We start from the raw sequence: 24,535 nt of genomic DNA on the forward strand, positions 1-24,535 counted from the left end.
TGAGAAGCCCGCGCACTGCAACGGAGAGTAGCCCCTGCTCGCTGCAACTAGAGAAAGACTGCGCGCAGCAACAAAGACCCAACGCAGCCAAAAATAAATTAAAAAGCAAAACAAAACTCCCCAAAGACAAGCACATAGATACAGAGGACAGATTGGTGATTGCCAGAGGTGGAGGGTAGGGGTGGGAGAAATGGGTGAATGGGGTCAAAAGGTAGAAAAAGCCAAACAAACAAATTTGAAAAACTTTCAATAGTGTGGATATATAATGGCTGGGGGTAGGGGCAGTGTACATAGTGAATTTAGAGATCTGTCTTCAGCGAGGGTCGGAGGTAAAGGGAGGATGGATCTCAGGTTCTTTCCTGATCTGAGCTGAATAAAGTTGCATTTCTCAAACTGGTCTTAGTTTCTGCCACGAGCAGGAGTCATTGCCAAGCAGCTGGGTAGGATTCTAGCTTTACTACTTGGCCGTGTGAGCTTGGACCAGTCACTTGCCTCTGAAAATTTGTCTCTTCATCTCTAAAATATGATTAAGGATTCCTGACTCATAAGATTAATGTAGGATGATATTTGTGAAAACGTCTGGCATATAGTAATCACTCAAACTAAGAGCTTATGACCTGTGAAATTTCAAGTTATACCTTTCTCTGAGTTCCACAGAGATAACACTCAACCTTCTACCCCTGGCTTCCCCATCCTTAAATTTTGTTCTCTGCCTTGCAAATCCCTCTGTCTTCAGCCCACCAGACAGGAGAATTTGGAAAAAGAAGCAATAGGGAATTCCCTAGTGGTCCAGTGGTTAGGACTTGGCGCTTTCACTGCCAAGGGCTCGGATTCAATTCCTGGTTGGGGAACTAAGATTCCACAAGCCGTGTGGCGTGGCCAAAAAAAAAAGCAATAGGAATTAGGGTGCAGTTATTTTTTTTAATTGCTTGTAAACAGATACACTTATTTTATTAGGGAAACAGGAATTTAATGCCTTAAAATGAAACTCATTTTTACACTTACTTCTAAGAGAAAAATTGCATAAAATACCATTTTAGCAGCCAATCAACTCATTTACAATCCTTAATTTTAAAAGCAGTAAATGTTTCTATATAAAAAACAGGGTCTTACTGATTTGGGAAAAGACATAAGAGGAGGATGGGTTTTCAAACAACCCCGTTCATAAATCAGTTCTAGAAAAGACTACATTAGGATACAAATATCCATTGTGTTCATCATTATGAATCTTTTATTTAATATTAGTTTTAGTGCTGTGAAGAGAGACGGCTGAAAATCTCACAAAGTGACAACCACATTGTTGATTACTCTAAGGCTTTTGAATAGTTCAGATAATTCCATAAAATGATTATTTTCCAAGCAAAGTTCATGCTGCTTTAAAAGTGACTTCAGATACAAGCAAGCTACTTCAGCTGAGCCTAAGGCATAGTGTGAGCAGAATGTCCCCAAAACCTTAAAGTGGTTTCAAGCTTTCATTACTTCAAGAGTATATATGTTACAAACAACAAAAAAATCATTTGAAAGTGTTAGTATTTCAATTTCTTTACCTTTATGCATTTTGGTGCATTTTGAATGACTTTGTGTTTTGTTTGTTTTTTGTGTTTTTGGCTGTACCACGTGGCTTGTAGGCGGCTTGTGGGATCTTAGTTCCTGGACCAGGGATTGAACCTGGGCCATGGGAGTGAAAGCACCAAGTCTTAACCACTGGACGGCCAGGGAATTCCCTTGAATGACTAATGTTTTCATTTTTGTTTGTTTGTTTGTTTTGGTCAATGTTTGCTAACTTCCATTAGAGGGACAAAAATTAAAATTAAATATGAATTATTCTAAAACGTTAAAAATGTAGTAACTGCATGAAGAAGTAAAAAAAAACTGAACTTTCAAATGGTTTCTAAAGTTTGTAACGTATATACTTCTGAAAGGATGAACACTTAAAATTGCACTAAGACCTTTGGGACATCTTTTGTCAAATACTATACATAGTAAGTGCTGTGGAGAATAAAAGTGAAAAAGGTCGAATCAGAAGGGAAAATTCCCTCTAAAGAAAAAAAATCCCTTTTTCCTTAGATCAGTTGATGTAGGCAGGGCACCAAAGACCAATCATCCAAAAAAACCCTAAAGGCCCTTGACGGGGTGAGGCAGGGTGTGTGTGGGATGGTGAATTGGGGGGTATGCGATTATACTGCCTAAATTTCCATTGCTTAAATGATTCTGGGTCCAATTTTCTCTTGCTAATGAAGTTGTTTCTCTGTCCATTCCCCTGCATGGAAGAGCTTATGGTATAATGAGAACATTACAGGTGTGAACTCCTAAGGCACAGGTATGATGGGCAATTCAAGGTCAGGGCCACTTTTCACAGTGCTGCAGGTGAAAAAGAAAAAGGAACTAATTTAATCACCTCACTGTTCCTGGGAGTGAGACAAAGATGTCATACCTTCAAATGATCGGCTATTTTATTTTTTCAAATCATCCCCCTTTCACCATCCAAGAGAGAAGGAAGCTTCCAGAACCGTGCCTGCCTTGCAATCCTATTCCCATTTGATCTTCTCCAAGAATGCCTTCTTTGTAGAATGTCATCATGGAGACTTGATCAAACCACGCCCAGGCACTTAATCTTGCAATCTGCTGCAGAATGGCTGATACTCCTTCTTAGGCCAGAGAACGGCAAGTTCTTAAATGAACTAGTTTAAGGAAACAAAGCTGTGGACAAAACACTTAACCCAAGTCCAGGACACGGCACTTTAGCAAAACACAAGATTAAACCTGTTATTATTTGTATAACACAACTCAGGATGTTTGATTTAAGGCTTGGAAAAGGAAAAGGTACGTCAGGTGTGTTAACTGTTCCATGGTTTGTTAAACTTTCCAAGTTTGTTTCACTCAACAAATATTTATTGAGCCAGGTCAATATCTTGAATCTTCACTACGGAGATAGAAGATGATTAAGACATAAACTTTGGACCCAAAGAGCTCAAGATCTGGCCAGCGACACAGAGAGGTAAACTAACTATAGTATAATGTCATACATGCTGTAACAGAGACATGTAGGATAAAACTAGAGGAACAACTGTCTTTCCATATGAGGGTAGAGAAGGTGAGGAGAGGACATTAGGAAAGGCTTCTGAGATGAGGTACCACTTGAGGTTGGTCTTAAAGGGAAGATTCAATAAGCAGAGGAGGGCAATTGAAAAGAAAACAACACCTAACAAAGGCTCAGAAGTATGACAAGGACAAGGTAGTTAAGAAACACAATGATCTAATGGGATTAGTGTGTAGAACCTGGGGTTTGTAGGGACTGGCAGGTACTGGGGATGAAACTAAGCCGGATGTAGGAAGTAAAGGCTCTATGTGCCATATCTGTACATGTTTACTCGACCTTGTAGCAGGGGGGAGGGTTGAACCATAAACAGAGATCAGAATGAATTGTTTTGTTAGGATTTTGAACTTCAAATTGAGAATAATGAGGAAACTTTGTTGGGGATTTGGTGAGGAAAGAACATGACCAGATTTAGGTTCTAAAATGTTCATTATCCTTAGGGTGTGAAGAAGAGATTTATTGCAGGACTGAGAGGCAGGGATGCCAATCATGAGGTTTGTGTAATCGTCTAGACAAGAGGCTTTGACCAGAGCAGAAGAGATCTAGAGGAGGAGCAAAGGGGGAAAAGTGACAGAGATAGAATTAGATTAGAATTAATTGAGATAGAATTAGCAGGTCTTCATGACCTTGGATGGGAGGGATGATGAATAACTAAGGTCTAGCCAATGGCAATGCTTCCCAGAAGACACACATGGCGATTCTACTTGGCCAGAATTTTAGTCACATGGCCATACCTAGGAGCACTGGAGGCTGGGAAAAGTAGTCTTTTATTCTGGGCAGCCACATGATTTTGAAATAAGTATGCACCTATAATTGAGCACAATAGCCATCTCTAACACCCAGACCTGCTGTACTATTTTAGTCATCTTTTAACCTTTCTCCTCCCTGAGACTGTGAATTCCTCAAAGACAGGATCAGTTCTTAATATTGTTTCTGCTGTACCCAACAGTGCCGAACACATAGGAGATACTCAGTAAGTGTTGAAATGAAACAATCTTGCTGTTGCTTAGATGAATTTCATGCTTTTTTTTCCCCTTTGAGTGTGGCTTTAAGCTGATTCTTGTAGCTTTTGTATGCTCACACCTCTTCCCATCAAATTCCTGTCATTCATTCCTTCATGGATCAGCTTGGGATGTTGACCATAAAGCAGGCACTACTAAGAATGTGAACTGTTATTTTCATTGTAAAAAGTGGGTACTTACATTCTTTTTTTTTTTTTCTATTTTAAAGTCTTTTTATACATGAGAAAACCAGACCTCAAATAGCTAAATCTGCAAACTTCCTATATAGCATAGTAGGAATTCTACAGTGTTGGGTCCAAATATATATCTTAATAGTACTTAAATATTTCAGTGGATTATTTTATAATACATTTAATTACTGACCTGTGTGCAGTCGTTTCTGAGGCTCCCTTTCTTGCAACATAGCTTCTGTTAATATACTGAGGGTTGGTTTGTCACACTTCCTCTTAGCAGGGCTTTAATAGAAATATACTTTTCAAAATTCTTCTCTCAAGGTCCAAAATTGCTATTTGCCCGTAGCACACAAAGATGCTGTGACTGGCAAAAACCTTCTGCTTTTTAGTAGCCAGCTCTCATCAATTTTAGGTCTTCTTTATTTAACTTAGCAGTTCATCTTTTTCCATTTGGTAACCACTTTTCTTCCACTATTCTCGCAACTGCCTTGCTAAGTTACCTTCAGGAGTACTGTATTGAGTCTTGAAGCAGATAACTGAGAAACTGTGTTATCTTGAAGTAGAAGGGGTCAAGGAAAGCTAGAAGAAGCCCAGCACCATAGGGTTCACGAATGAGTGGTATGAGCCAGATGGCCAAAGAGGTAATTTCAATACAGTGTGCCCTGTGCTGGCAGAACCTAGAGGATGGACACTGTACCAGAAATGGTGGCAGCTCTCAGGAGACTCTGCCTCCCACCAGGAGAGACAAAGAAAGGAAGGCCAGGTCCTCTCTCACATTGAGAAATGCAGGAGATGCCAGCCAACCAAGGGAATGCTCTGGTTGCTCTTACTTCTGAGGCAGAATATTACCTCCCTCTCTACCCACTCACATCCCACAAAGGCATTTGGAACTCAACTCAAAATTTTTTAACACTTTTTTTGAGGGGAAGGATGTTTCTTTTCTCTGTTATAGTCTGATTCAAAACTTTGGATCCTTTATTTAGGAAAATGCACCGGCCCACGTATTTCAAGGATTTCCAAGACCTCTGGAAGACCATCCACAGACTCAGCTTCCGCGGACTCCGGGTTTGGAATTCTTTAGTCTGGATTTCCTTAACTGCATTCATTAGCCTAGAGGATTTCAAACTTTGCCCCATAATCTCCTCAAATCACCTGGAGAACTGAAAAAATTCCCAATGCCCAGGCCACATCCTGTTCCAAGTAAAGCAGAATCTCTGGGGTAGGACCAGGCATCAACGCGTATGTTTTAAACTCTCCAGCTGATTCTAAAGCGCAGCTACGTTTGAGAACCAAGTTGCTGGTCTCTTTATGGCATACAGTTGATCTAATGCTTTATGGTCGTTTGCTGTCCTTAATCATTGAGCCAGAAGCAATAGAAAGGCGTCTGTCACAGGAAATAATTTACTGAGAATCATCTTAGAAAAAGGAAATAAATTGGGGTCAAGGGTGTGCATACCTTCGCAAAGTTTTCCCTGGGTCAATAAGCAGCTGCAATTTCTTCGGCGAACGCCAGGCGGCAACTTCTCCCTCCGCGCTCCTCCTGGACCGCCTTCCCACTTCTGATCGCACAAAGAGCCGGCCTCCTTCGCGGTGACATCACAAAGGGCCGATTCCCCGCCCCTTCAGCACCACCACGTGTGTCCCCGCGCCCGGCGGCCACCCGACTCATTCCCTCGCCGGCCGGTCTGGGCAGCGGAGGAGGGTGGTTGGCAGCGGCTGGAGGCTTCGCTATGGGAAGTTGTTCCTTCGCTCTCTCGCGCCCAGCCCTCCTCCCTGGTTCTCCGCAGCCGCTGTCGGAGGAGAGCACGGGGAGGCGCGGGTTGCAGCCGCGGCTGCTTCTCCCCGCCCGGGCAGCCGCGCAGCTGGGCAGGTGCTGAGCGCCCCCGGAGCCTCGCTCGCCGCCTCCCTCCTCTGTCGGGCTGTCCGGCTGCCGCAGTGCACATGGAGTGTTGGAGGTAGATGGGCTCCCGGCTCGGGAGGCGGCGGTGGATGCGGCGCTGGGCAGAAGCAGCCGCTGATTCCAGCTGCCGGGGGGCCACGCGCCCCGGGCGCCCTGCGAGCCCCGGGCTCAGCCATGGGGATCTCCGCGAGCAGCAGCACCGCCCCGGCCTCCTGCAGCCGCATCGCCGGAGCCACGATGATCGCGGGCTGCCTTTTCCTGGTGAGAGCTCGGGGTTGCTGGGGGCGGGGGGGGGGGAGCCGGGGGCGGCGGCCGCGTGGGAGCAGAAGGCACCGCGCTCCGGGAGCCGGGCGGGTCCTCGGGCCGGGGCTGCGGGGGGCTGGGGTCCGGCCGGCTGGGTCGGGAGGTTTGCGACCGAGGGAAGGCAACACAGCGGAGGACTCGGACCGGGTCATTTGGGGGAGCCGTAGGGCTCAGCCGGGACTCCGGAATGAAGGCGAATTGTTTTCCTTGCAGTCTGGCTGCGCCGGGCGAGGTGCGGGAGGTGTCCACCGGTCTTCCTGCGCATTTCAGGGCTTCTCCCCCTCCTCGGCCCCTCCGGGGGCCTCCACCCCCTCCACGCACCCCCACGGCCACCGGCCGCTGCCCCCGCCGCGTGGAGTGGGGCTGGGGCCGCGGGGTGGGCGCCGAGGCTGGCGGCGGCCGCCGCTTTGTTGCAGCTGCAGTGTCATGTCGGGATGCTACCGCAGTGGGAGAGCGCGGGACCTGTGCGCGCCGGCTCCCAAGACCGCCGCGTGCATCCGCGCCTAGTGTTCGGCGCGGGCGCCTCGCCCCCTCCCCCCATCTCTCCGCTTTGGCTGGGTGGGTCCCGGTTTCTGCACGCCCAAAGAAGAACCCTGAGACCCGCTCTGAGGCGCCTCCAAAGCGCCGGCTCGCAGCCAGGCAGCCAGCGCGTTGGCACTTGAGTGGGGGGAGGGGGAGAGAGCTCTCCATAAAGGAAGCTGAATTTTCTCCAGTCTTTCCTATCGCTCGCTTACCTGTGGCCGGGCAGGTGAGCCTGCAGGGTGAGGCAGCTTCCTCCTTGGGCACTCGGTCTGCATTCAGCTCCAGGGCGTGCTCTGTAGGTAGTCCTTCTGTCACTTATCTGGTCAGAGCCTGAAAGCACCTTTGACCCAAAACTTATCCCCAACTTCCCCAGAACCCTTCCCCTTCTTTGCAAATGTTGGGGGGAATGGGATGAGTTAGGGGGAAGAAAGTTGACTTAAGATCAAGCCCGAGCCACCACAAGCTTCCCGTGCATATCTTTTTGTCTCCTCAAGGAGGATGGAGATTCTTAGCTAAAGGCCGAACAAAAACAAAAAACAAGAGCCTATTTTCATGGCAGGGCTGTGTCAGGGAAAGGCAGGCTTGCTGTCTCCTTCTCGCAAAGGGCTTAATGCCTGGCCAGCCAAGATCTCTTAGATCCCAGGGCATTGCAGTTGCTATGGCCTGGGAATTCATCCTACAGACACTCTGGTTCCCTGTGTGAGGGTGTGTTTTAAAGGGGAAGAGAGAGACTAAAGAAAAGTTCGGTGCTGTTAGCATTTATAATGAGGCAAGTCCCAGTCTTCCTTCAAAGACCCTTTTCTGCCCATTTTATAGAAATGGCAAAGTCAAGATTTTTATCGTTGACTCAAGGGTGGTGGGTGATGAGCGGTAGAGGGGGAAGGTCTCTTAAAGCAGGGAACCTGGATTGGACAGTCTTGGTGTGGAGAAAAGCCCATCTAAGGCCCAGGGAACATTGATCCTAAGATGAAGTAGGTCCATCCTTCAGCTGCCTCCTGGTCAGCCTAGATCTACTACTGTGCCCCACTGTGTGCCACCCCACTACATGCCTGTCCGATCCCTCCAACACATCTGATCATTAAGCTCCCCATAGAGCCCATCTCTGGGTTAAGTCTTAAGTCAGTGCAGTATTTCATTGACTTTCCATTTCTGCATGAGATGCTTAAAGTAAGGTCAGAACGTAATCCAAGTGCAGCTTGCTTTAACCTCCGGAGAAAGAGCCCAGCTCCTTTTCCGAAATCATTAAGTCCAGTTGACCTAAAAATTGTGCACTGAATTTGCAACTGAAGACTTGAGAATGTAAGTTTGGCTGTCTTTAAAAAAAAAAAAAAAAAGAAATTTATAGTCATGTTTAGAAGCAATCTCAAGATATTAACTAAAATGAGTCCTTATTCTTCTGCTAATTATGATAAGAAAGGTTCCACTTCAGTTCACGGAATGGCCTAGAGTTGACCCCTTTGTCCTGAAGGGAAATTGAGAGGGTGGACCAGGGGTCACCAGGGTGGGGAGGCAATGTCTTTTATTTTTCCTATTCCCGCTCTGCAAGCTCCAGTCCTCAGCCCAGGCATTGTTACTGTATAAAATGATGATCTCATGGGACTTCCCTGGCTGTCTAGTGGTTAAGACTCCACGCTCCCAGTACAGGGGGCACGGGTTCAATCCCTGGTCAGGGAACTAAGATCTTGCATGCTGCAAGTCACGGCCAAAAAAAAAAAAAAAGATGACCCCATGACATCGTTATAAGGATTCTTTATCCCACTGGGATTCTTGGCCATGTGAAAATGGCAGACTCCAGGTACTGGAGCTCAGGTAGACACGGAAGCACGCTCAGAACACTGCCGGGGCCAGTGGGGAGATAATGCCCTACCCATTCGTTGCCGTTAGCTTCAAAAATAATAAACCCAATAAAATGTTTTTTTATTATGGCTTTCCATCACTCTTCTTCTTTCAAATATCTCCTTTTTTGGGTGACAGTGTTTGTTGTTGTCATGATTTTTGACAATTTCTTTCGTGTGATGACAGGCTAACTGAAAGAGAACTTACTATAAGCTTTAAAAAATCTTTATATAATATATATACATATAACATATAATATGACTATTATTATTGTATGTGTCAGGTGCTTTATAGAGAGTATCTCTCTTACTCCCAACATCTCTGAAGCAGGTGGGATGATTTCCATTTTACAGTTGGGAAAATGGAGGCTGCAAAAACTTCATTGATTGTCCTGGGCCACCCAGCTCCCAAGGGATGATGGCACTGGAGCTGGGACCGAGGACAGCCTGACTCCCTCTCCCACTTCATGCCTCCCTCCTGTGCCACTCTGCAGGTTTCACAACTCCAAATTGCCCGATAATGAAATGTAACAGGAGAGAAGGCTCACTGGGGGAGAGTTGAGGCTGGTGGTTTGGTCTGTTGCAGGACGTTGATGAGAATTACACCAGTGCCTTTGGAGGAAAGTGTTTTCGCTGCTTGCACTTCTGTCTCTGATGCGTTTATTTTTGTTGTTGTTTTTTTTTTTGGCCACACCACGTGGCTTGTGGGATCTTAGTTCCCTGGCCAGGGATTGAACCCACGCCCTGTGCAGTGGAAGCACGGAGTCTTAACCACTGGACCGCCAGGGAAGTCCCTGTTTCTTTTTTGTTTTTAATTAATTAATTAATGTGTTTATTTTTGGCTGCGTTGGGTCTTTGTTGCTGTGCGTGGGCTTTCTCTAGTTGCGGCGAGTGGGGGCTACTCTTTGTTGCAGTGTTCAGGCTTCTCTTGTTGTGGAGCACGGGCTCTAGCCTCGCGGGCTTCAGTAGTTGTGGCTTGTGGGCTCTAGAGCACAGGCTCAGTAGTTGTGGCGCATGGGTTTAGTTGCTCCGTGGCATGTGAGATCTTCCTGGAGCAGGGCTCGAACCCGTGTCCCCGGCATTGGCAGGCGGATTCTTAACCACTGCGCCACCAGGGAAGTCCGAAAGCCCCTGTTTCTGATGCGTTGAGATGTCTGTGTGATATTGGAAAGTGAACCACACACTGAAAGGCAAAATATTGCGTGTTTCAGGGCTTCCCTGTTGAAGCCCACACGCCTGGAGCCCATGCTCCGCAATAGGAGAGGCCACCGCAATGAGGGGCCCCCGCACCTCAGCGAAGAGTGGCCCCTGCTCGCCGCAGCTGGAGAGAGCCGCGCACAGCAACGAAGACCCAATGCAGCCAAAAATAAATAAATAAAATATATTTTTAAAAACCCCAAAAAACAATATTGCGTGTTTCAGGCCAAAAGTCTGAAGAGCAGATAAATGAGACCTTAAGGTTTGTGCCGGAGTTAAGGAATGCCCTAGAAGGGCTTGCCCAGCATGACACAACACACTCAAAGGTGTCTCTTGCCCTCAGGGAGTTGCTTTGACTGGACAGATAGAATATTGGCAGTGGGACAGTCAGAAGAAGGGAGCTGTAATTGATAAGGAAATGAGGTCTGAAATTTTAGAAACCACTCATCTGCACAGATTATGAATTCCAGATAGGACAGTTGCTGTAAGATCCTTCAGCTGTGCTAGTCTAGAAAGTCCCAAGTATGGTGTTTGTCAGTGTCTTTGAGACTAGATGTCTAGCTTAATGCCATCTCCTGACCTTTGCTTATCAAAGTTAATTTGATAATTTGATAGTACGTTTGGTGTATAAATGTACGTGGCTATCAATAGTGCTGGTTGGGTTTCACGCGTTCAGAAAGAATCAGTGGATGAATGTACTCAAAATAATACACAAAATGGGATAGATGTTAACATCTTTAAACTACTTGAAATAATTTTGGCTTTTAGTCTGAAAGTCAGAAGAAGAAACGTCTTCCTACTCTCAGAATGATATCTAGTAGCCTTGGTAGGGAAAGTGACTTATGACTCAGAAGAGTAGGGAATGCAGACCTGTCCCGGAAGGCAGGGTTTCTCATGTACCCCGGGAATCTCCCATCCCTGTTGTCAAAATTTATAGAATGGGATCGAGCTTTCTCATCTGAATTCTCATCTCAACTGTTTCTAAAGGCATATGGCTGAATCTGTCTCAGGCCCAGTCCGAAACAAATAAACAAACCTACCGTGTAAAGAAAACACACAGGCGCACCAAATCAGCAAGAAAACGATTCCTTGTCATGGAATGCATGCTACCTTAAGTTGAGGAAGTACCTGGGACTATATCGGCATAGGTCCACCAACCGGCTAGATTACATATTTTCGTGTGGCTAAATTTGAACAGAGTCTTTCAAGCTGGATGTGGTTAGCACAGTTAATGCTGTCTTTTCCAGCACTGTTTGCAGAAGGCCCCTTTCTCCAGGTGGATGGGGTGAGTGTGCGTGGGCTCAGTCTGCTTGTAGATCAGAAGACATCACATTTCACCTTACACGTGACTCCATCTGTGAGGATGAGAGGTAACGTCTCTTCGGAGATTCCATAGAGAAGTTGCAAATGGGTTTTGTACTCAGCCGACCCTTTATAAAGCATTCAAACTATAATTGGCTCAAGTAGACTTTAGTGTGTGTGTGTGTGTGTGTGTGTGTGTGTGTGAGAGAGAGAGAGAGTGATGGGAAATGGCCAGCTGCATCATCAGATCATTCAGGGGCCAGTGTGCATTGAGTGACTTTTCTTTCTGTCAACTGCCATGCTTTTTTTTCCGGTAAGCACTCGCTCTGCTGGCCCTCTTCCCCCAAGCAGGCCTGGCAGACTCTGGTGATGCCAGGTCTCCCGGCAACTTCCTGGAAAACTCAGGTGCTTCTCTTCGGTGACAAGAGCCTCTCATCGCCCTTGGGCGTGTGCCCGACGACCATTTGGAGTGATGCAGTCTGGAACATGAGGCGCAGCTATGTCTGACAGAATGAAAACGGAAGCCGTGATAGGAGTTAACCTGGTCCCCAAATTGAATCCCCGTTTAGCGGTAGCGGGACCCTGGGCATGACTGTTGCTGGGATAGCAGCTGCTGAGCCTCGATTCTTTAGGGGCGGGGTGAGGTCGTGAATAAATACTGGCCTAGCCCCAGTGTTTGTATTTGTCAAATACCAAAAAGTAAACAGGCATCCTAAATCGGCTTGTGTGCTGCCACCTGGCTACTCTACCACCTCCCATTTCCAGCCTGAGTCCAAGAGGAGAGGAGCCAGGCAGAGATTATAAGTAGGGAGGAACCTGGCAGATGTTTAAGTGTCTGCTGAACGCTCACGAGAGCTGTAGAAACCTGGCGCTCACGGACGTTTAGGCCGTTGCTTGAAAGCAGTGGTGACCTCACGCTTCGTAAGAGCTGCTGAAGGCCTCCAGGAACGGTCCGTTCTCCTGGCTTCTGGCTCTCTGGAGTTTTTCCACATGTTAGCACCCTGGCCTTGGAGATGATGGATGCTTGCAGTGGTGGGAAAGTTGCGCTCAGGGGGTCCTCAAGTAGGGGTGGGACTGGGCGGGGCATGGGTGGGGAGTCGGGGCAGCGTGCTATAGCCCCATCTTCTCATGGCGAGCGGGGGCCACTCTTCATCGCAGTGCGCGGGCCTCTCACTATCGCGGCCTCTCTTGTTGTGGAGCACAGGCTCCAGACGCGCAGGCTCAGTAGTTGTGGCTCACGGGCCCAGTTGCTCTGCAGCATGTGGGATCCTCCCAGACTAGGGCTCGAACCCGTGTTCCCTGCATTGGCAGGCAGATTCTCAACCACTGCGCCACCAGGGAAGCCCCAAGGCTTCATTCTAAACGAAAAAAAACAAAACCAAATTTAAAAAAGACGGGGCTTCTGGGACTTCCCTGGTGGTCCAGTGGTTAAGACTCTGCACTTGCATTGCAGGGGGGCAGGGGTTTGATCCCTGGTCAGGGAACTAAGATCCTGCGTGCCACATGGCGTGGCCAAAAAGTTAAAAAACTAAAAATAAAAAAGAGGAGGCTTCATAAACGAAGTCACAGCAAGGCTCGTGAGCTTATCTTGATATAATTTTTTTTAATTTTATTTTATTTATTTATTTTTGGCTGCGTTGGGTCTTCGTTGCTGTGTGTGGGCTTTCTCTAGTTGTGGCGAGTGGGGGCTACTTTTCGTTGCAGCACGCGGGCTTCTCATTGCGGTGGCTTCTCTTCTTGCGAAGTACAGGCTCTAGGCACATGGGCTTCAGTAGTTGTGGCACGTGGGCTCAGTAGTTGTGGCTCACGGACTCTGGAGCGTAGGCTCAGTAGTTGTGGCGCACAGGCTTAGTTGCTCCGAGGCATGTGGGATTTTCCCGGACCAGGGCTCAAACCTGTGTCCCCTGCATTGACAGGCGGATTCTTAGCCGCTGCACCACCAGGGAAGTCCCGATATAATTTTCCGTTTGCTCTTTGGCCACCAGGACTGCTTGGTGGCTCTAGTTCTTGGAGCCATTTGCTAGTCTGTTTTGGGAGAAGGAGCCTGAGTTGAATGGATTTAGGAGAAAGGAAAGGAGTGAGTTCATGGGTTCTGGAATCCAATGAGCAGTGATGGCTTTAAGAGGCCTTTGGCCCTGACAGCCCAGAGGGAAGGAATAGTAATGGCTCTTAATATGAATCATCGATGTTGGTATCGTTAAGCTTCTATTTATCGAGCATGTTACCATTGACATTGTGTTGAATACCTTCTACAAATGATCTCAATAAAACCTTGAAGTCCATGAGGTAGTAGCATTAGTCCCATTTTGTAGGAAATGAGGCTTAGGAGAAGTTATGGTCAAGCAGTTGTCAACTGCCAGAGAGAGAGTTCAGATCTAGGCCGACCTGGCTTCCTACACACTGCTCTTTCTGCCAAGATGTGGGTAGGGCACAAGTAACCTTAATTGACTGGAATTTTGTTTCCCGTTAAAGGAATGCTTTTACCTGAGAGTCGAACATTCTCTTTCCACTGGGTGAGCATTTCTGCTCCACGATGGCATTTGGACGTTTAGCCCAAAGGGCTGATTACAAAGTAAAAGCAACCTGTGTGTGTGTGTATTGAAAGGGGAGGGCATGGAGCCATTGGCAAGCATTTTCCTATGGTGTGATTCTGACAAGGAATGGTGCTATGGTTAAGATGGAAGGATACTCCTGCACATTGAAATGTTATAAATAGGGAATAGACGCTTTGCTTTCCTGCTCCTTGGGTCATTTTGAAAAATATTTGCTTAGTGAGTAACAGTATGACACGGGTTCTGCTTAGCATGGCAGTTTCAACTCATCCTGAGAACTTGAGGACCTCTTGGGCTTTTTTCTTTGCTGCCAGCCTGAGTATTTGTATAGGATCAGTGCATGGGTTTGCCTCATCTGTTATTAGTATTTTCTTTGTTAACTTTTCATTTCAGGTCTCTTAGAAACTGGTTGGGCTCCATGATTTGCGTGGTCTTGTAGGTGATGTGTTTGTGTTTGGCTTATCACACTTGTAGCGCTCTCCTAAGCAAGGTTTTCATAGATTGTAGGTGCTGAGTAGACTAAAGAAAGGCATAAGGGGAGAAGAAATGTTATCACTGGTTCCAGGAAAGAGATTGGCATTCTGGTTTCCCAAAGAATCCTTTAGAGACAAGACCATAATCTGATATCAACTTAGGTATGGCCACTTCAGCATAACCAGGGTTAATAGAGGCAAGAGGATGGGAAGGGGGAAAAGTACTCAAAGGCAAATGGTGACAGGTTCCCAGAATAATCTAACTGGGCGTTAGTCACTCCTTGCTCTTCCTTTACTTCTGGACGTCCATGGCTCTTCTCTCTTTGGTTGAAATCTTGTGTACCTGGTCCAGGAGAAATACGAAATCGGACAAGATCTGGGTATGCTTCCCTCCCCATGTGGGATGCTCAGGGCCAGCGTTACTCCATTTCAGCTTCTTACTGACAACAGACAATGTGCTATTCATCTTTGTGTTTCTGGCTCAATGCCCTGACACATAGTAGTTAAGCAATAAATGATTGTTGAATGAATTCCAGAAGGATTTTGCTGTAAACTAACTGTTCATTCATTCTAGACAAGTTAGAGGGTAGTGAGAGCTTGATCTATCTCTCAATACTTTGAGCTACATCTCAAGGGTATTTGAGTTACTAACAAGGAACATTTTATTTATTTATTATTATTTTTTTTTTAGCCACGTTGCACCGCTTGTGGGATCTAAGTTCTGTGACCAGGGATTGAACCTGGGCCCGGGATTGAACCCGGTCCCTTGGCAGTGAAAGTACGGAGTCCTAACCACTGGACCGCCAGGGAAGCCCCTTCCCAATTCATTCTTATTCTTGGATGTTACACAACCATTCCTGTACGGTTAAAACTAATATGTACGTGCTTGTGCTCTGCGTTTCTTTCTGTAGCTATTTTTCTGTGATCTTACAGGGACATATTTTTCACTCATTTAATAAATATTTATGGTGCATCTGTTAAACATCAGGCATTGCTAGACTCTGGGTATGTGATGGTAAAAGGCTATTAATGGGTCCTCCCTCTTGAAGTTTATAGTTTATCAGGGAAGACAGAAGTGTTGATATTTAAAGACTAATCTTCTGAAAGAGCAGAAGGGTGAATATTCCAGTAAGAGGGAACAGCACGTGGAAGGGCCCAGAGGTAGGAAAGGGCCCACATGTTCAGAGACTGGAAAGAAGGCCATTGTGGTTGGTGCTCAGCAAATAGAGGCAGAGGGAGCATGGACTGAGGTTGAAGAGGTGGGCAGAGGCCAGACTGTACAAGATCTTTAAAGATACGAATATGTCAGGATATCACTCAGAGTACAGTGGGAAGCAGGGTTATAATATGGCTTTAATTAGATTTTTTTTTTTTAATAGATCACCGTGGCAGTTCTGTGGAAAATGGGTTGGAAAGGAGAAACGTAGATGCAGGAGGCCAGTTGGAACCTTTTGCCATAGTTCAGGGGAAAGATGATGGTTCTGGGGCAGTGGCAGTGAACATGGGGGGCTACCAGTTAGATCTGCAAGAGTTTGAAGAGAGTTTCCTGATGGTGAAATACGAGCGGGCAGGTGCGGTGAAAAGAAAGCAGTCATCAAGGCTGGCTCCCTGGCACCGTGTGGCTTGTGGGATCTTAGTTCCCTGGGGGGCACAAGTGTTGAAACTATGCCCCCTGCAGTGGAAGCTCGGAATCCTAACCACTGGACCGCCAGGGAAATCCCATGACTCTCTGCTTCTTGAATTTAGTCTTTGATGGTCTGATTCCTTTGAAGGGGAGGCTGGGGAAGGAGTGGGTGGGATTGGGGCACCCAAAGTTTGGATGTGAGTTTGAGGTGCTGTGATTTGTGTCAGTGCAGTCTTCATGCCCGCCAGTTTTTAAGTCCACCTCTTCTCTGGTTGGCCGTTTGTTGAGTCATCCCCCTGTTGTTGGACACTTAGGTTATTGTCATTGTTTTCCTACTGCAAGCGAGCAGCAGTAATAGAGTTGTCTCTGTACAGACGAGCTGCTCTTTTCCCTTTTGGGTTGTTCCCAAAAGTGAGGTGCATTTGAAGTGTATTCCCCAAAGTGGAATTGCGGGGTCGCAGGAAATGAATGAACCATTTTATGGCTCGTGCTGCATGTTGCCAGATTGTCTTTAGAAAGACTACATTCATTAAGAACATCACCAGCAACCTATAAATGTACCTTCTACCCCACAAGCCTGCCAACGTTGAAGTTTCTCATTTTAATTTATTTATACTGCTTTAATATAGGCATGTAAAGGTCCTTGGTTGTGCAGATTTACATTTCAGTAGTTGCTAGGGATATCATCAATTTATCCATGGGATAATTTCCCTTGTAATGTTTCTGTCTCAACTATTGAGTGGAATTTGTGTTAACCTCCTTTGCATTAATTCTTTACATTTTTAGTTGTAAGCTTTTATTAGCTATATGTGGCATATATTTTTCCAGTCTACTTTTAATGTTTTTATATTTCGTAATGCAAACATTTCTGTTAATGTTTTTTTTTCTTTTTCTTTCTTTTTCTTTTTTTCAGCCGTGCCGTGTGGCTTGCAGGATCTTAGTTCCCTGACCAGGGATTGAACCCGGGCCACGGCCTTTAAAGTGTGGAGTCCTAACCACTGGACTGCCAGGGATTTCCCTCGGTTAATTTCTTAAACCTATTTTCTGAGAGTATCAGAAAATGAGTGTATCTTCTTTTGTGTCTGAGAGTATCTTCTTTTTTGTTGTTGATTTTTGTTTTCATAGTCAGACATTGATCTCTTTTTTTTTTAACATCTGTATTGGAATATAATTGCTTTACAATGGTGTGTTAGTTTCTGCTTTATAACAAAGTGAATCACATAGACATATATCCCCATATCTCCTCCCTCTTGCATCTCCCTCCCACCCTCCCTATCCCACCCCTCTAGGTGGTCACAAAGCACCGAGCTGATCTCCCTGTGCTATGCGGCTGCTTCCCACTAGCTATCTATTTACATTTGGTAGTGTATATATGTCCATGCCACTCTCTCACTTCGTCCCAGCTTACCCTTTCCCCTCCCCGTGTCTTCAAGTCCATTCTCTACGTCTGCGTCTTTATTCCTAGACATCGATCTCCTTACAGATGGGCTAAATCAACTATTGCTATTACTTTAAATTTTATATTTGATCTTTTTAATGTTGGGTTTATTAACCTTTCTGGAATTCAGCATCATGTTGGTGGTGAGACCTACATCAGTGTGTTCTGCAGAATGTTCATACTCCTAGTGTGAGTAAAGGATTTCATGGTCAAATAAGTTTCACCATTTTCTGCAGCCCTCCCTCTGGGCCTCCTGGGGCCATCATCAGGCTGCCATTAATTGTGCCTCTGCAAGACAGGGCGCCAGTCAGGAGCATTTCCTAAACTTTTAGACCAGGGGTTGGTGAACTTTATCTATAAAGAGCTAGATAGTATTTTCGGCCATGTAGACCCTGTGATCTCTGTGGAAACTACTCAACTCTGCCTCTGTACTTTGAAAGCCGGACCTAGGCAATGCCCAGAGGAATGAGTGTGGCTGGCTTCCAAGTAAAACTTGATTTGTGGACACCGAAATTTGAATTTCAAATGATTTTTTTCATGTGTCACAAAATTTTATTCTTCTGTTGATATTTTTTCCCCAACTATTAAAAATGTAAAAGCCGGAGTTTGTTCACCGGTGTTGTAGACCCTAGAATCGGGAACCTCTGACTTAACTTCTTTTCCCTTTGTCTCCAGGGTACCGACTAGTAACACATCCTTTCTCCTCTGTGTTTTCTCATTTGCTGTATAGTAAGTTTATCTTCTAAATCTGTTTGGAAACGCCAGTTGGTCCTTGCTTGTCTTTTACCTCTTTGCCATGCGGTCTGTATGTTTTGTTCTGTGTGGGCTCCTAGCCTAGTAGCGTGTGTTTTAGGATTACAGTGTTTTTTGTTTTTTTTTTTAATCTAGAGTCTTTGACACACTTATCAAGAATCGGATATTTTCGTGTTTTTTTTTTTTTTTTTTTTTTTTGGCCGCACCTCACGGCTTGTGGGATCTTAGTTCCCCACCTAGGGATGATGGAACCCGTGCCCTCTGCAATGAAAGCACGTAGTCCTAACCACTGGACCTCCACGGAACTCCTGTGTTTTGTTTAGTTTTTTAATAAAAAGGAGGCTACATATTTATTCTTTAGTTAGTGTTGTAAAAAAACAGGTATTATTTATTTTTTTATTGAATGAAAGTTTCTTTAAATTCTGTAGTGCTTTACAATTTTCAAAAGTTTCATACACGTGATTCGTATTCATATAATCCCATAGGAACCCTTTTTCCCCCATCCCCGTATTGCTTCTCCCCCTTGCCTCTTTCCACTGGTAACCACTAGTTTGTTCTCTATTGGATATTTGTGTTTTAATTGAGGTGTTTTAAAAAGTTGTCTAATCCCAAGGGACTGAAGCTAAACTAGAGTAAAATGACAGTAGAAGGAGTGATGATTAAAATAACTAACATTCATGGAGAACTTCCTTGGGTCTTGCGTGTTCTACCTGCTTTATGTGTGGTAACAATTGTGAAAACAACCCTAGGATTGTTATCCTACGTATTATTTTTACTGCATTATTATTAAAATTATTTAATTGTATTATTATTATCTCCATTATATTAATGAGGAAATGGAGACACAGGTCAAACCACTTCCATACCCTCCCCCTTCCTCCCTCCCCCGCCCACCCCCAGCTCCAAATCAGGATCTGGTAGAGCTGGGCTTGCTCAGATGCTTCAGGCTAAATTAGATTTTGTTTATACTTTCAGGCTGGAGTTGCTGGCCTGGCTGGTGGTGTTAGTTTTGCCTTGGTTTATATGAGGATTCTATAAATTCTTAGTGAGGCCAGAGGCATGTTTCCCCTACACCTTTACCTGTCTTATTTATAAGTTGGCTTCTCCACGTAGGTGGGGTCTTAGCCTATAGAATTAGCCATCGTGATGGATGGAGGGAGATGCGTTTCTGTGGTCAAAGACCTGAAGGCTGAGTACACACTCTTCTGCATTTAGGTTCCAGGGAAGACAGCATCCGGGTTAGTTCAGTCTTGCCCATTTTTTTCCCTTTTCCCCTGTGTCCCCCGAGCTTGCCTCCTTCCGGTCCTGTTGTCAGCACATTCTAGCCTCAGCATTCTCTAGATCTGCCAGCTTTAACAGCAGTCCCTGCTTTTACCCTAGCAACAGAAGGCTTTTTTATATCAGAGAGGATAGTAGACAGTGCCAGAGCCAACCACATTTATATAACACAACTGAGAACAGGTCTGTCCGTGCTTTGTAGAAGCTTTATCCCTGGTGCCTTTCTCTTTGTACATTCTTTTTCTTTCTTCAAGTCTAGAGAATTCCCAGCAGTCAGTGTCTTGCGATTACAAATTTAATGTGATGCTGAAAATAAAATGGTCAGAACTTCTGGGGGTGTTTCTACCCTGCCTGGTTTTTGCTGTTTGAGCATCTATTAGTATGTCTTATAGTCACCATCTCAGGAATAACTTGGTTCCCTTTTCCTTGTTATCGTAACCACAGTAGCGGAGATTCCTTTTGATGTACTAGTTTTAGGCAGCATTGAACCATTTTCTATAGCAAACTCACAAGTGGTCTTCCTGCTGATCCCTTACGAATAGACAAAAGTTTATCACTGTCTTGAGTTTGCTCATTTTCCATGAAAAATGATTGGAATTTGATAGGGAACAAGAATGACATAAACACGTTGTACTTATAAACTGCGTGGAATTTCTTCCCCATTTGTTTGAAGGACGACGTCACGGGGTAAGAATTGTTAGAGAAATAGGCATCAGTATTCTGACATGTATCAGCACAGCTGGTGCTTCTTGGGTCCATCTCTGTGCCCTAGAGTAGAAGCGATATAACAGGACAGGTGTGATGTGTATCACCAAGGTGAGTGTGGAGGCCTTTATAGCTGGTCGTTTTAGAGCTACCTCTTCCCTCCTTTGAAATTTGCTTTGTCTTGGGTTTTCCCTTTTAATCACTTCATAAGTATTTACAGTGCTCCCATATCCTGTACAGTTTGGGGTGGTACACTGATATTTGCTCATTTAACCATGATTGGTGGTGAAATAAGTGTCCTAAGTACATGAAATTTTTCAAATAACTAAAGTTGAAGCTAAGATGGGACATAGGTGACTTGCGGAGAATAATCTCATTACACTGCTTATAATTCCAAGCACCAAGTTAGTGTAATCTTTTTATGAAACGAAGGGGAGGTATTTTAAATTCTTCGTTACATTTGCTTGTCATCTTAAGCACCACACAAAGCATAATTCTTATAAGCCAGTTTTGGTTCTGTTAAAACAGAGTGATATCCTCAGGGGCTTTGGAGGCGAAACTATCTGCCTTTCCGCCGAAAGGTGCCAACCTGCTTTATCTCTTGAGTGATGATGGCTACGTGGTGGAGGCATTTTGGTTTTCTCTCACTTGCCCTTATATCCGTGCTCACGCCCAGCAACCTCTTCCATCCCCACCTTCTACTTTGATGCTTCTAATTACTTACGGTCTGCAAAGCCATTCATTCATTTAGCCAACAAACCCTCGCCAGTTACACCACACATTGGGTACTGTCCTCAAGGACTTGGAGAGCATCAGAATGTAACAGAGTCTATTCTTATCCTCATGGAGCTTGTGGTCCAGAGGGGAAGACAACACTAAGCAGATGAATGTGTAACTACAAAATAAAGGTAGTCGTATAGGAAAAACAGGGATGAGGGGATGGATAAACAACAAGGTCTTACTGCATAGCACAGGGAACTGTATTCAATATCCTGTGATAAACCATACTGGAAAAGAATATGGAAAAGGATGTATATATGTGTATAACTGAGTCACTTTGCTGGACAGCAGAAATTAACACAACACAATATAGTAAGTCAACTATATTTCAATAAAATAAATTTAAAAAAATAAAACATTTATTAGCCTAAAAAAATGTATATGAGGGGAGAATATGAGACCAGTTTTAAGTTGGGGAGGGGAGGGCAGGGATGGCATTTCCAAGTAAGCCCTAACTCTGGTAAAGGTTTTGCATTCCATCGTAAGTCATGTGGGGAGCCATTGAGAGTTTTAAGCAGGAGGTGGAAGGATCAGATTTGGCGTGTCCGTTGCAATGGGTGTCAAGAAAGGAAGCCACGAACTCCATACTCTGCTGGACTCTCCGAGGAGGTATGAGTGTTTCTGTGAGTGAGCTCCTGGTCCCTGAATTTTTTGACATTTCTTTTGATGGCTGAGCACAGGTATTGGCAGGCTTCTTCTTTTTTTTTTTTTTTTCTTTCCTGTAAAGAGCCAGATAGTAAATACTTTAAGTTTGCAGCCATATGGTCTCTATTGCAACTCTCCAACTCTGCCGTGAATAACATGAAAGCAGCCATAGACAGTACGTGAATGAATGCCGAGGTTCCCATAACACTCATTTACAGGAACAGGGGGCATGTAGCTTGCTGACCGTTGGCTCAGAGGATACGTTGTTTATCATTTCCATGATCTTCGTCACAGGTGGTTGAGCAAGGAAGGAAATGCAATCTACGTGGTTGACCCTGGCCTCGGGCTGCTTATAATCATTATGGGAAGATAAGTATGTACACTGAGGAAGCCGTCAACTAACATTACAAGGCAATATGTTCGTTAGGCACCAGCACGATGAACAGAAGAAGCAGGAAATGTGTTGAAGAATTTGCTCATCGGCTTGGCATCTGGGTGTCTAGGAATGGTTGTAAAGGCTTCATAGAGAAGGTGGAACTTGATAAACAATCACAGACACCTTGAAGAGGTTAGAGTTGAATACAACCTAGTCCAACCTGATAATTTTACAAGCATGTAAAACCGGGTCCAGTTGATCTTAAGGCAGAGTCTGGACAAGAACACAAGTCCTCCGTTCTCTAAATCTTTGCCCAGGTATTCTTCGTATTTCAGGTCTGGTGCTCTCGTAGGCTGAAAATACGTATCTAGTAAATTCATAGTAATAAAGAGGGGAAGGAGTGAGAGGTTCCTAGTTCTTTGGTCCTTGAAGAAAGGGGTTCTCGAAAGACTGAGGGCAGCATAGTTGTAGCTGTCGTTTGGGATGAGAAGGAAAGAAGAGGGAAACTGGGGTGTTGTGTGGGAAGGGAAGGAGGCGAATACGGATTATAGAAAGACACATGCGTACACTGACACATGGACAGAGAAGCAGTCTATGTGTCCTTAATAGGAAGTATCTCTCTTCTTTACCACGCGCATGTTCAAAGGTATAGCCATACTGTTGAAGAGAGCTTGACCGTTATAGAGAAGGAAGTACCTATGTGTTCAGACAGGGAAAGATTTCGGTGATGCAGTATTAGAAGGTGAACAAAAGCAAGTCACAGAATAGTGGGTGTGGCCTGTCCCCTTTCTATACGTAAACCAAACCCAAACCCAAAGTAGCTGAACTGGCCAGCTGAAAGCATGTATGTGTGTTTTATGTGTAAATACTCAGAAAACGGTCTGGAATGGTGCACACCAGAATGAACAGTGCGTTTCTCTGGGGAATGGGTGGATTTGAGCAAAGACTTAAACATTTCACTCTATTTCATAATTATTAAAATTGTGACAAGAATGTTTATTTTTGTTATAAAAAGAATCATGAAAAAAGAGTAATATTAAAACAGTAAAAAGTGCCAGGTTGGGTGAGAGGCAGAGGGAAGGGCTCTGACCGTGGGACTGAGCTGTCTCAGAATCATAGGTGATTAGAGCCCCAGGAGGCCCGTCGTGGTTCAGGGGGTCTAAAACTTAGTTGGGGATGAGAATCACTTGGAAAGCTTAACAAGCAAACCAAACCAAAGCAAAACAGATTCCTGGCCACACTGCAGATCCACATGATACCAGGTGATGGGCTGGGGATGTGGACTTTTAAAAAACTTCTCAGGTAATTTTGATGCTGCGTTTGAGGCCCGAGTCTTTGTCTGAAGCTCTGATTTAGTTTCCCTGCCTCTGTATCAAGGAGAGAAGTAAGGATCTTGATCAGGGAGAGCCAGCTTCGGGTTTTCTGGCTCCTGTTCTCCTGAACTTTTCTCAGTGACTGTGTCTCTCGATGCAGGTGTTTTCCCTAACATCAGATTTTCGGTATCATCTAAATTTGTCTTTACATTTTATAGGGAACATTCTTAAATACTGTTTTGTTTTGGTTTTTTTAAAATAATTTATTTATTTTTGGCTGCATGGGGTCTTTGTTGCTACGTGTGGGCTTTCCCTAGTTGTGGCAAGCGGGCTGCACTTTGTTGCAGTACATGGGCTTCTCATTGCAGTGGCTTTTCTTGTTGCGGAGCACGGGCTCTAGGCGTGTGGGCTTCAGTAGTTGCAGCACATGAGCTCAGTAGTTGTGGCGCGCAGGCTCAGTAGTTGTGGCACATGGGCTTAGTTGCTCCGTGCCGTGTGGGTTCTTCCCAGACCAGGGCTCAAACCCGTGTCCCCTGCATTGGCAGGCAGATTCTTAACCACTGTGCCACCAGGGAAGTCCCTTAAATACTGTTTTTGAACTTGACTGTCCTCCTCCCCAAGCTTTGTGCTTGGGCTCCTAGGCGGCTGCAGGTTGACTGTGGCCTTCAGAGGCTCAACAAACAGGATGTGCATCTAAAAACATTAATTCTGTTATTTAAAGCTCGTTAAGAATGCCAAGGGCCTGCCTCTGTTTTACAAAATACAAACAAAAAACATTTACCTTTGTCTACTGGTCAACTCCAACCGGGTCACCTGTTAGGGAAGTAGCAGCTCAAATATTTGCCGCGCTGCTTCTCAGCTGACTTGTCCTGGTATCAAGAAATGGCCACGCAACCTCTGGGTCATAGAAGGAGGACACTATTCAGCAAGTTATTTTCCTCTTGCATTAGGATTTTGACTTCTGTGTAGCGTTTTTAATGCGAGTCCCAAAGTGCTTTCACATTCATATTCTCCATTGATTTTACAATCAGTTCGAGAGGTACTGTCAACTTCATTTTACAGATGGAAGAAAAGGAAGCTGAGGCAAAGGTCAGGCAACAAAACCAAAGCTTCACAGCCAGGAGATCAGGCCCCCATACGGAACTGGAGTCTGTTTCTCTCTCTGTTATGTTGCAGCCGCAGTGTTAAAAGGGTACAGAACGGGTCAGACCTTTCATGGGAATGATGATGATGGTGGGGTTGGGATT

General features: G+C 45.1%; 1 protein-coding gene across 1 annotated transcript in view; it reads left to right on the forward strand.

Moving 5' to 3' along the window:
* The first annotated feature begins 5,924 nt into the window (after window positions 1-5,924).
* The window catches only part of TNFRSF21 (TNF receptor superfamily member 21), a 64,878-nt gene continuing 46,267 nt past the window's right edge, over window positions 5,925-24,535 (forward strand). Inside the window, exon 1 of the mRNA XM_067752746.1 lies at window positions 5,925-6,453. Coding sequence (XP_067608847.1) covers window positions 6,367-6,453 — 87 coding nt within the window. The 5' untranslated portion in view covers window positions 5,925-6,366. The remainder of the gene's footprint in view (window positions 6,454-24,535) is intronic.

This window comes from Pseudorca crassidens, chromosome 10 (assembly GCF_039906515.1).
Source record: "Pseudorca crassidens isolate mPseCra1 chromosome 10, mPseCra1.hap1, whole genome shotgun sequence".
NCBI classification, from domain to species: domain Eukaryota; kingdom Metazoa; phylum Chordata; class Mammalia; order Artiodactyla; family Delphinidae; genus Pseudorca; species Pseudorca crassidens.